This window comes from Pleurodeles waltl, chromosome 6 (genome assembly GCF_031143425.1).
Source record: "Pleurodeles waltl isolate 20211129_DDA chromosome 6, aPleWal1.hap1.20221129, whole genome shotgun sequence".
NCBI lineage: Eukaryota > Metazoa > Chordata > Amphibia > Caudata > Salamandridae > Pleurodeles > Pleurodeles waltl.
In genome coordinates, this window is record NC_090445.1 from 49,849,221 (window position 1) to 49,861,513 (window position 12,293).

At 44.6% G+C, this 12,293-nt stretch overlaps 1 protein-coding gene across 1 annotated transcript in view; it reads left to right on the plus strand.

The window, feature by feature from the left end:
• NOTCH4 (notch receptor 4) overlaps positions 1 to 12,293 on the plus strand; it is a 264,289-nt gene that overhangs the window by 183,400 nt on the left and 68,596 nt on the right. The window contains exons 17-21 of the mRNA XM_069237252.1: positions 1,671 to 1,872; positions 7,495 to 7,648; positions 8,842 to 9,026; positions 9,490 to 9,622; positions 11,416 to 11,673. Coding sequence (XP_069093353.1) covers positions 1,671 to 1,872; positions 7,495 to 7,648; positions 8,842 to 9,026; positions 9,490 to 9,622; positions 11,416 to 11,673 — 932 coding nt within the window. The remainder of the gene's footprint in view (positions 1 to 1,670; positions 1,873 to 7,494; positions 7,649 to 8,841; positions 9,027 to 9,489; positions 9,623 to 11,415; positions 11,674 to 12,293) is intronic.

A 12,293-nucleotide genomic window follows, 5' to 3' on the forward strand; every position in this document is an offset into this window, starting at 1 on the left:
ACACACTGGACATAGAGAGAGCTCTCATGTATTATATTGACAGAACTCCATCATTCAGAATGACACAACAAATGTTGGTTGCATTCTCCAAACCAAACAGGGGAAGGGCAACCATTTCTAGCTGGATTGTGAAATGCATCCAAACCTGTTATACTAAAGCTAAACAAACTCTTCCTACCCCTTCAAAGGCTCACTCTACTCGCAAAAAGGGAGCATACATGTCCTTTCTAGGCAATATACCCATGTCTGACAAATGTAAGGCAGTTACATGGACTATTCTGCACACATTTAAAAAACATTAATGTGTCGATATCATGGCCTTTCAACAAGCCAATGTGGGCCATTTGTTGCTACACACATTATTTCAAACAAATGCAATCTAAATAGGTTAGCCTCAGCTTTGGGAGGAAAGCTGCTTTACAGTCTATGCTAAGCATGTGTATCTGCAGCCACACGTGCGATCAAATGGAAAATTTACTTACCCAGTAAACATCTGTTTGTGGCATGTAGTACTGTAGATTCATATGTGTCCACCCTCCTTTCCAGACATCTGTGCTGGATGCAGTTATCAACATTATACATTACACTGTTCGCATGGTCATCTCATTAGGAAACATCATCCTTTACACTCTATCCTCACCCTCCAATGGGAAAACAATCTAACCATGGTGTCGAGGGCCATGTGCATTGCAAGCAAGAGGAGGAGTCGCTACACCTTGTGACTCAAACAACTTCTTTTAAAAAAAAAAAAAAAAAACTTGCACACTTCCTAGCCCAAAACGAAACGGCAGACTTATGCTAAGCATGTGAATCTACAACACTACATGCCACAAACAGAGGCCGACTGGGTAACATTTTCCTTCCCTTGGAACATTACCTCACTCAGCTACCTTACCAGTAGTGTCTGTTGGCCAGGTGTATCTGTTGCCAGGATGGCTTGGGATGTTGAACCATCTGCAGAGTTGTGTGTATCCAGGAACCGTAAGATTATGAAACTAGTAGACTGGTTAGGCAGTTAATGCACTTGCTGCAAAGATCTGGTGTAGTCAGCAGGTCACAATTTTGATTCATCATAAACTATCTTAGAGGGTTAATGTGCTTGCCGCAGAGCACTGTGTCTATTGTGTAAGCCATATTTTAAATCCTAGTAACATTGAGTGGTGAGAGCCAGTGTTTTTGTTGAGATCCTTGAGTAACCTTCAGGTCATAATTTGGTACCCTGGTAAATAGTTCAGTGGATAATGTACTTTACATCACAGTTTGTGCTGTATGAATGAGTAATTTTCCCCAATTGTGCTGAAAGCAGGATGCAACGCACCTTGGAGCAATTAATGGCTGCTGCCTTTCCTTATCCTTATGATATACCATGCACCTCTTGGTTTAGAACCCATTGTAGTTTTTATACAGCTAAAGGAAGTGTGACTCGTTTATATCAGTGGACGTCTTGGGTACATTGTGGTAGCTGGGCCTACTCCCAGCACCTACACAGGACACAACCTAGCAAGTGACAAGTCTAGGGGAATACTGCTAATCAGAGACAGAAGTGTAGGCAAAACAGACGAAGGACTGAAAGGGAGGGGAGGGAACACTTGGCGGTTAAGCAGCTGTTGTCTTGTACACATGAATGAGAGACTTCTTGTCTTCTTTCTACTCCCATGTGATTGCGGCAGCTCGTGTTTGAATGGTGGCACCTGTGTGGATGGCATTGCCAACTTCTCGTGCATATGCCCAGCCGGCTTCATAGGCAGCCACTGCCAGCTCGATATGGACGAGTGCGAATCCGAGCCCTGCCAGAATGGAGGATTGTGCCAGGATGGTTCTGGGGCCTACCGCTGCTCCTGCCCGCATGGCTACTCGGGCAGCAACTGCCAGGTAAGTGCCAGAAGGAGGGAGGGTCGTCATTTGTAAATGGTAGGGTAGTCATCTTTCCATTATCACTTCACAGGACACTTTGGCCCATATTTATACTTTTTTAGCGCCACATTTGCACCGCTTTTGCGTACAAAATACAATTGTATTCGGTAAGCTTGCGCCGCTTTTGCGTCAAAAAATGACGCAAATGCGGCACCAAAAAAGTATAAATTATGGCCTTTGTGCGTGTGGAGTCACATTCACATTCACACTTACAAACACAACACACAAACACAACCAGGCGCACACACACATACTACACACATGCGCTCATTCACACACAAGATTAAAGGGAATATTTTTGCAGTATTAGTTTTTTGATACACGCCTGAAAGTAGCTGAGGAGCCCAAGACTGACCCCGCACTACAGATACTGCTGACGTGTCACTGCACAACAAAGGTGTACACCTCGGTGAACGGGTCGGTGTGCCCGGCAATGCTCGACCTGAAGTAACAGTGGGGGCAGTATTTACAAATGGCGCTGACAGACACATCCGGGGGAACTCGATGAACGCACTACGGAAACTACTGCAGTTGAACTATGTGCACTGCACATACCCTATCCCCATACGCCTTCACAAGATGCTCGCTGTGTCATCCCGCCTCTACTTTAGGTGCAAAACTAGCTAATGTGGGGCGTTTGGAGGAGGAGACTTCCAACACTGCAGCAAGTGGCCGGGGGGCAGGCTAACCTCGCACATCACTGCCCCCGCCTCCCCTGTGTGAGTTCATAATTAACGCACACTGCTCCATTACACATGCAATGGGGGAAACCCGTAGGGGTCCAGTCTGACCCACCACTGTGGCGAGTGAACTTTCACTTTTTCAGACAATAAAATTTACCAGCCCGCTGTCATCTTGATTTGAATTAATGCACTCTTTTACATTATGAAACCTGCAATCTCTGCAGAGGTGAATGTGTGTGTACTCAGAGAGAAACAGAATTGAATCCTGGTTGATGCAGTGAGAAATGCAACTTGTGTGTATATATAGTCCTATGAGGTCCCCGCCTGCAACCGAAAACACAATGAACATGCAACTCATTTTTTAAAATAGGGGCAGTAGGTTAGGGGTTTCCAGCAGTTTAAAGATCTTTTTAGACCTCATTGCCCAAAAGAGTGTAATTTCTCGCACTAATCTTTTTCCATGTACTTCATTGCTTGGTTGTACTCATGAGAAAGTATCACTTTTAAGTGTCACACATTTGGCAGGCGAATGTCACTCATAACTACGTTTAAACCATGCAAATGTTACACATAAGCAATCTGAAAACTTGGCATCTATGCTGAACTGAACAAGCGCTGTTGTGCTGCACCATATCTAAGCAGTGGAAGACCCTTGTGCTGCTCCCCGTGGGGACGTGGAAGAGAGATGTCAGGTGCTGGGCAGGAGCTGAGGATGATGTCTTGCAGCTTCGCCGTCGGCAGGCCGGATGAGAGACACAGGTCACGGAATGGGATGTACCATTGTTCGCGCTGGCATACAAGACTGACCTTCAGACTTCCTCACACAGGGTGCGCTAAGCATTGTTGATAGATCTTGAGGATAGGCAGTAGTACCACCCCCTACCTCAGGCTTTACAGACCTTCACGATTCCCCGTCATGGATCCCACACACACAATCCTGGAAGCGCTCTATGACACCTACATTGATGTCTGTACAAGATACTGTAAATGGTGACAACCTGTGTACACTGTTTAAGCTTACTTGGGAAAAAGCAATAAAGATCTATTATAAGAAAAAACAATTCTAGTCAAATTGTCACCTCTACAATGACTTCGGAAACAGAGGCCTCTTCAAGCTCGGCACTTCAAGCTGTCCCTGTCGGCCTATGTAGTTACCAACACTCCCAAAGCTTCCTGCTTCTGGAACCTGTTCTTCCCAGTGGTCCCAGCGTGCGCTAGACCGCTGGACCCTCTGATGATGACCACAGTACAGTAGGAAACTGCAGGCCCATGTGAGGACGACGGCTGCAGGAAGGTGACTTCTCAAAACCAGGCTCATGGTGACTGCTCTGTACTAGGAACCAAAGCCCAAACAATGGTGTTGGCTCAGTTGGGAGTGAGTAAGAGTCCATTTGGGGGCGACCTCCATAATTCGGTGAGACTGAAGACCTATCTTAGGGTAGTACTTCAAAGGAGCAAGGGATAGGGAGACTGCTCTATACAAGAAGGTGGTTGGTCCCTCCATGAACTCTAGATAGTTTTTATTGCAATGTTTTTCATACATTGACAGAATAAATTATTTACCGACCTACTCTCCATGAACTCTGAAGTAGGGAGCTGATGGCGGCGATTATGATTGACAGTATGAGGATATGGCTGTGTGAGCATGTCTGACCTTATTTGGTCTTTTGTAATTTATTCATAAGGGGACGCGTTAGAGGTTTGATGGACCTTTTGACCGCGCTTAGAGGAATCTCACCATCTTTTTAATTAATGTTCATAACCAAATCAAGTGACAACTTCGTACGCAGCAATCAATTTGTCAGAAATCCTGAGTCAGTAAACTTCACACACCATGACACATGTGGCCATGAATAACCACACCTTTAGTAAAAGTTATAAAGTTTATTTCCCTATATTAACAATGATAACATCACGTATATTAATCTCAAAACCAAATGATACGCCTATATGAATAACACCGGCTGACCAAATCTTCTAAAAAAATCTCAATTTAACTAATGCATTTACAATTAATCATTCAAGAGTCACAGTACAAATCAATAGAAACAACAGCTGAGCAATAGAAATTACCTACATCAAGATTCAACAGGTGAACAGGATAAATTCTTAGTTAATAACATTTATCGACCTTTGAGCTTACTAACTAACCCTCCAGTTAGTATAGCATGTTTGGACTTCACGCAAAAGTAATGTAATTAAAAGTTAATTTGGAAAACATCTAATTAGGGCTGTATCAAAATAGCGGTTGGTACCTAGAAGGCAAAGAACAAACACTTACAGCAAAGACAATATCATTTTGTTATACCTCTCCTCAATGGATCAGCAAGCTGTGATTCTCTTCGTCAGTTGGACGTCCGTCTGGTCAGCTTCAGCAATGGGACAGTGAAAGGGTAATGGCTCAGTCATGGTGGGCTCTAAGCTAACTGAACCATTTAGGAAGCAATTATAAAGGGATCGGCATTCACAAATAGTAAACTAAGCAATAAAGTTACAGTTAGGAATAAAAGTCATCAGGAACTGTTCAGCTCCTCAAGCAGACCCACTTTGGGGAAAAATCTGAATAGTAAAGTGCACGAAGAAGGATGACTGAATCCTCTCCCTCTGTGCAGTCAAGCTAAGTTAGAATTCCATAAAGAATCTTCCCACATCGTCATTGGTCAGGAAATCGTGCGTTTACAGTTGGCCCAATGAACGCTAAAACCCAAATCTAAGATATAACTAAACTGTATTTCACATGTCGATGATTGGCTCCTCTTCTCCTGTTCCCATCATCAGGCTCGTCAAGTAACTCTTTTGTTGCAATCCATACTGCAGTCAGTGCATCCATTGTCCACTCCTGAGAAAATTCCAGTCTCACGCAGCAAGTTTACATTGTTACATTTTCTAGTTCAGCTTGGTTCTACAAGCAGTTCTGATGAGAAAGTTAAAGATATTTACAAATCGTTTGGTCAGCACAGTGTGAACAGTGAGAGCATTAATTCTCTAGGCTTACAATACATTTTCGACCAATTATTCAACATTGCAGCTTGACATGAGGTTTTGCCAACTAGGCCCAAACCTCACCATCTTATGGCCTAAAGTTATTAAAGCAAAAACATAGCATGAAATCGTTAGTATGATATACTAATACATTTTTCTCTACACGTGCACATTAACTAATTATAATATACATTTACTAATGACAGTACGTATTGATGATGGCCACTCAAGTGGGCACATTTTCTAAGTCACACTTTATTTTCTATTTTAGCCTAATTCCATGGAAATTCTTAGCCCATAATAAATGCAAAATCATTAGTAATTAATTCAGCTTTCATAGCTGCAGACAGCTTTGGCTGTCTTACAAGATCCGGACGTGGCCATCACACACAACATGAGACACACAGAAAGGTCTTTGAGGCATCTCTCTTCAGCAATCGGCTGTTCCACCACACTTCATGCATGGTTGCATTTGTCGGCAGATGGAATTTGAAGCAATAATTGGTCAACGTAATTTCTGTATGTGTTTTTTGTGTGCAGTATGATGATTTTGACATTTGTTATTCTTTGTGTGAGTTCTGTTTTCAACATAGGCTCAAGACCATTGGCTCAAGTCGTGGTGCCAGGGAATCAATGCTGATAGATTTGTTTTTTTCGTGTGAAGCATGTTTCTAAACTGAAAGTGAGAAACCTTTACATCGAAAAAGAATGTTGCCAATGTAAATGGCATTTTGTTAAAAAACTATTCGAGAATGTATTTCTTTCTAAATTGTCGTATCTGATTTTCGGGGTCATCACCCACCTGAATATGGCTCACTTAGGGCCGTATTTATACTTTTTGACGCAAAACTGCGCTAACGCAGTTTTGCGTCAAAAAAATTAGCGCCGGCTAACGCCATTCTGAAGCGCCATGCGGGCGCCGTATTTATTGAATGGCGTTAGCCGGCGCTAGCAGACCGGCGCTGCCTGGTGTGCGTGGAAAAAAACCACGTACACCAGACAGCGCCGGCGTAGGGGGAAAATGGCGTATGGGCGTCTTAAAATGGGGCAAGTCAGGTTGCGTCGAAAAAATCGTCGTAACCCGACTTGCGCCATTTTTTTTCGACGCCCATCCCCCATCAACATGACTCCTATCATTGTAAAGATAGGAGTCATGCCCCCTTGCCCAATGGCCATGCCCAGGGGACTTATGTGCCCTGGGCATGGTCATTGGGCATAGTGGCATGTAGGGGGGCACAAATCAGGCCCCCCTATGCCACAAAAAATACAAAAAAAAATACTTACCTGAACTTACCTTAATGTCCATGGGATGGGTCCCTCCGTCCTTGGGTGTCCTCCTGGGGTGGGCAAGGGTGGCAGGGGGGGTCCCTGGGGGCAGGGGAGGGCACTCTGGGCTCATTTTGAGCCCACTTGTCCCTTAACGCCATCTCTGACCCAGGCGTTAAAAAGCGGCGCAAATGCGCCGTTTTTGGCCACGCCCACTCCCGGGCGTCTCTTTTGCCCGGGAGTATAAATACCACGTAAAGGCCTGGGAGTCATTTTTTAAGACGGGAACGCCTCCCTTGCATATCATTAACGCAAGGAAGGGGTTCACGCTAAAAAATGACGCACACTCCGGGCACTTTGGCGCCCGAAGCGTCTAATGCCAGAGTATAAATATGGCGTTAGTTGGCGTTAGTTCTGCGTCGAATTTGCGTCGAAAAAAACGACGCAAATTCGGCGCAACCAGAGTATAAATATGGCCCTTAGTGCTGGAGAGGTTGAAACAGCTCCATTTTTGGGCCTGGGTCCCAGAGCCCGTACCCTGTTGCCTGTCATTACCCAAGGGTTACCAAAGCTCTTGGATGTACTGCACTGATTGTAAATACTGCGGTTCATGGCTGACTGTTGTTTCGCTGCCTGCTACCTCCCGCAGACTCTCATAGATTGGTGTGCCATGCCCGTGTGCCGGAACGAAGCACAGTGCATCCAGACTGGCACCGTGTTCCACTGCCAGTGCCAGAGCGGCTGGGCCGGCCCCTACTGCACCATCCCCAGGGTCTCCTGTGACATCGCCGCCAGGAGAGAAGGTACTTTGGCCAATGGAGACTGGGTGTCTGACAGTTCCACCCACGCCCCATTCTGCACCCATGAATCTCCCCCCTTCTACTGTTCCATCCTGGTATCCATGCTATTTCACCATTGTAGTGTGCTTTTGTACTCACTGTGCTTTTTTCTCTCTCCCTTCACGCTGTTTCCAAAATTCTGTACAACTGTGTGAATTGCCACTGCTTCAAAACAAAAATGGGGAATTCCCGCCCTGTGATACAAACAACAAGGGGCTTCTATGACATTTGCATTCACTTCCAGGGTTTTGGCACTAGTTCTATCTATACTTTGATAGACTTTTGCCTTCAGCAGGAAGTGGCTGGTGGGACCTAAATATTTGTATACATACTTAATTGGCGTTTTTAACATTCCTAACTTGATTTTTTCTATAATTTGTGTCATTTATTTCAGAGTTTCAAGGCTGCTCAGAAGTTTTAGAAAAAAGTTGACAATATTCGGACTGTTTCGGTCTCTAGTCTCATTTTTGTAAACTCTGGTCCTTGATTTTAAAGAATTATATTTTTACAAGCAAGCCTCACATTTTAAAGAGTATTTGTACTTTTAAGACAATCAAAAATTATTTCGGAATGTTTAAGAGTAATAACATGTACAGCTGTAAAATACAATTCATTGTTTCATCCGTAAACGCTGATAGCATCTGTTAATTTTTGCTTAAGCCAGTGGTACTCATTTGATCAACGTTCAACTGATGAGAGCCTGAGTGAACTAGTCAGAGGTTGAACCAGGGATCTTTAGTTCACTGAACTGTCTTATTGTCAAGGAGCTGTCCTTGAGCCAGAAAATGTAACCTTTTTGGACATAGACCTTTTACGACCTGGGGGAGGGAGGGAATATCTCAGCTGCTGCCACTGCTGAATGCCTCTGTGAAAGCCAGGTTCCTAGCTCTTTAACCTGAAATGGCCACAGCATGGAAGTTTGAAATTGTGTCTAACCTCCTTTTTCTGGTTCTTCTACTCACTTGGGGCCAGATGCAGCAAAGGTTTTTACCCGTTCTGTGTGTATTGGTACCATCCTTTCTCAATTGATCCTGCTCCCACAACAGAGCTTCTAAAGAAGCATGTAGTAAAGAAGTGCATTCTTCAGTGTAGTATTTTGCCATGCATCTGTCATATGTCCCTTTCTTAGCATCCTCGTCCCTCTCTGTCTCACCCAGGTGTGGAGATCTCTAGCCTGTGCCGGAACGGTGGCCAATGCTTCGATGCCGGCAACTCACACTACTGCCAGTGCCTGGCAGGCTACCAGGGCAGCTACTGCCAGGAGCAGGTGGACGACTGCGACCCCAATCCCTGCCATAATGGTGCCACCTGTGTGGATCTTGTCGCTGCCTACTCCTGCCAGGTAAGTGATCGAAGCAGGGGAGGCCGTGGTGCCCAGCGGGGATGGGAGTGGCATTGGGGATAGCATGTGGTCAGTGGACCACTGCCTGCTTACCCTTTGTGAAAGAGAAGGAAACTGCAACTTTTTAGAGATCTGTGACTGCAATTGAGGTCACAAATCATTGATGCATCTCACTGCTACTCACAGTTGGGACGGGACCCCCTTTTTACACCCCTTCTTAATTGCAAATGGAAATGAGTCAGTAAACCAATTGTGCATTTTTATGAATCGCAAATGGGTTTACTAATCTCTGTGACTTTGTAAATCGAGGGTTTGGTTAGTATGGAAAATATTAGAACATATTAAATATTTTACTTAAAAACACGCCACTTAATTAGGTTTATTAGATTTCTGTCTGCAACCATTGTTGTTTGTCACAGGCCTTGGCATCTTGTTGCCCTAATGCCTTTGATATTGCTTGCAGTGTGCTCCGGGTTTCTACGGTGTAAACTGCTCAGAGGAGACAGATGAGTGCCTCTCTGGGCCATGCCAGAATGGGGGCATCTGCATCGACCACCTTGACGGCTACCAGTGCTCCTGTCCGTGGGGCACGCAAGGTGAGCTACATGGGATATACATGTAAAACCATCTCCAAAGGGTATAAAGTGCTAAAGTTTCTCATTTTTTTTATTTTTCGGTCTTCTAGTGGGAATTCATCCCCCAATAAGTCAAAGACTGGAGAATCAGTTCTGTAGACAATTTGGGGCATATTTACGTGGAATTGGCGCAGCGCCAAAATTGGCAGCCCCGCGTCAGTTCTGAAACGCAGGGATGCGCCGTATTTACGAAAATACGGCACACCCCGGTGTTTCTCCTAGCGCTAAATTTAGCTGCCAGCGTAGGCATCCTTGCACCATAGTGCAAGGATGTCTGCATTGAGGGGATAGATTGTTTATGTGCAGGAAAGTGTCCCTTCCTGCACATAAACAATCTACAATGGCGATTTGGCAGAACGCAGCACACATAGAAGTAGCTAATTGTCATTACTGAGTGGTTGTCTGTGTACAGGATGGGACACCTTCCTGTACATAAACAATCATTAACGGGCTTTTGCTCTTTCTATGTGTGCTGCATAGAAAAAGCGAAAACGAGGAGAAACAAAAGTATTCCTCCTCATTGTGCCATGCTGACGCCACCCCAGGTGTGGCGTTAGTTTTTGGCACTGCCTCAAATTTACGATTCATTGTAAATCAGGGGCAGCATCAAAAGCAATGGGTGTTGTGGTGGATCGCCCACAGAAATACACATTGCACGCACACCTGCCGCAGAAAACTGTGTCAGAGGGGCCCATATTTACAAGGAGGCGTTAAGCCACAAAAAGTGGGCTAGCCCTACTTTGTAAATACGGCGCAGTGCACAGCGCCACCGGAGCGTTGCTAAAAGTGATGCTCCAGGGGCGCTAGGGGCATCTAAATATGCCTCATTATTTTATAGTACCCAAAACATTCTATGAATGAATGCAACAACAGTACAGTTACTCGCGACCTTTTATCAAAGTTAGTGGTTGAGCTCCACTCTTCCCTGTGACAAGGATGCTATTTACATTCTTTTCACCTATGACGTCATCGTCCCCGGCTATGAAAATTGCACAGAATGGAGACGTTACAATTAGCTGCAACTTTGTGATCGTAACTGATAAGAGAATAACATTTGTCTGAAAAAATAGGTAGTCAAGAATATGACTTTGACACTGATAAACTGAAAATTAAAGAATTATGATATTGTCTCACTCCTACTAGGACGTGCCTTATTTGTTACTGTGTGAATGTATCAGGATGCTTGAATAGATTTACAGGTTTTTGGAGAACTTATTTTGGGTACATGTGATATGTATATAATTGATTGAGGACAGTGAAAAAATCATAACTGATAACTGCATTGTAAATTAGCAATCCATTAATAGAATGTTTTGTCTACTATAAAATAAATTGTCTACAGAACCAATTCTCCATCCTTTTAGTTATTGAGGGATGAATTCCCTCTAGAAGGTCGAAAAATAAAAAACGTGACACTTTAGGAAAGGCATCAGTATTTTTTTTAATGATACCTGCCCGTTAAGAGTAATGGGACAACATGCACAACACAGTTTGAGCTGCAGGACCGGGCTCTGTCATTATTATTGTGAATAGTGGCAAGAGAGTGGGTGGGCTGGGACAACAACCTGAAAAAACTGAATGGGGGTGGTGCCATTTAATAACTATTCTTTACTGTTTGATTATAGTGATTATTAATGCTGTTGCTGTTAATAATCAAACTATAATCACACAATTAATAATATCTTATATATTGGAATTGACATTGTTTTCATCATCACCACACTGACTCCTTTCCTCTCATCTCTGACCCTCAGGTACCCACTGTGAAATTAACATCAACGACCGTGACCCCCCTAGTGACCCTGTCACCTCTGAACCCAAATGTTTCCATGGAGGCACACGCGCAGACAGGATCGGGGGTTACTCGTGCCACTGCCCCCCGGGGTACGTGGGTGAGCGGTGTGAGGGTGATGTGAACGAGTGCCTCTCAAACCCTTGCGAAGCCAGGGGGGCTCGTGACTGCATCCAGCTGGCCAACGCCTACCAGTGCGAGTGCAACCAGGGGTACACAGGTAAGGCTGTGAGCGGACGGGTATTTGGTGTTCATTTGTAATTATCTAACATGCCACTCAGTCCCTTCACAGAGCCTAAATGAGAGGTGCAGGAATGCATGACAAGTCATCAGGCTCAAAGGTGGCACGCCATCCTTTAAATTTGAGGTAGACATGCTGGGGTCTTGACAAGGAGGTAATGCAAAGGGAGGTGTCCTAGCCCAAAAACGGAGGGGGCGTCCTCAATAGAGACCGCTAAACGCCACGATGCATAGGTATTTGTTGAACACCCAAGTAGGCTAGGCTGCATGTGCAAGTGTAGGGTGTCCAGGTAACCATTTTGTAAACATGTGCAATACACAAGGAAGATTGGACACATGAAAAGTAGAATAAACATGTAAGGGTTGACTCAACTATGAATGGGACCCATGAGTGAAGCTGAATTATCACATAAGGGTTAGAGGCAGAAGCAAGGACAGAAAACACAGACAATGGTGGAGGACAGTGCTACGGCTGCAGTGCTTAATTTGTGCTTGTTGTTTCCGGTGCTGAGCACCGGCACTTATATTTGAGGGCCGGGGCTTATTCTTATGCCTCAAGCATTTGCTGCGAGCAAAACACACATATGAGAAAAACGGAAG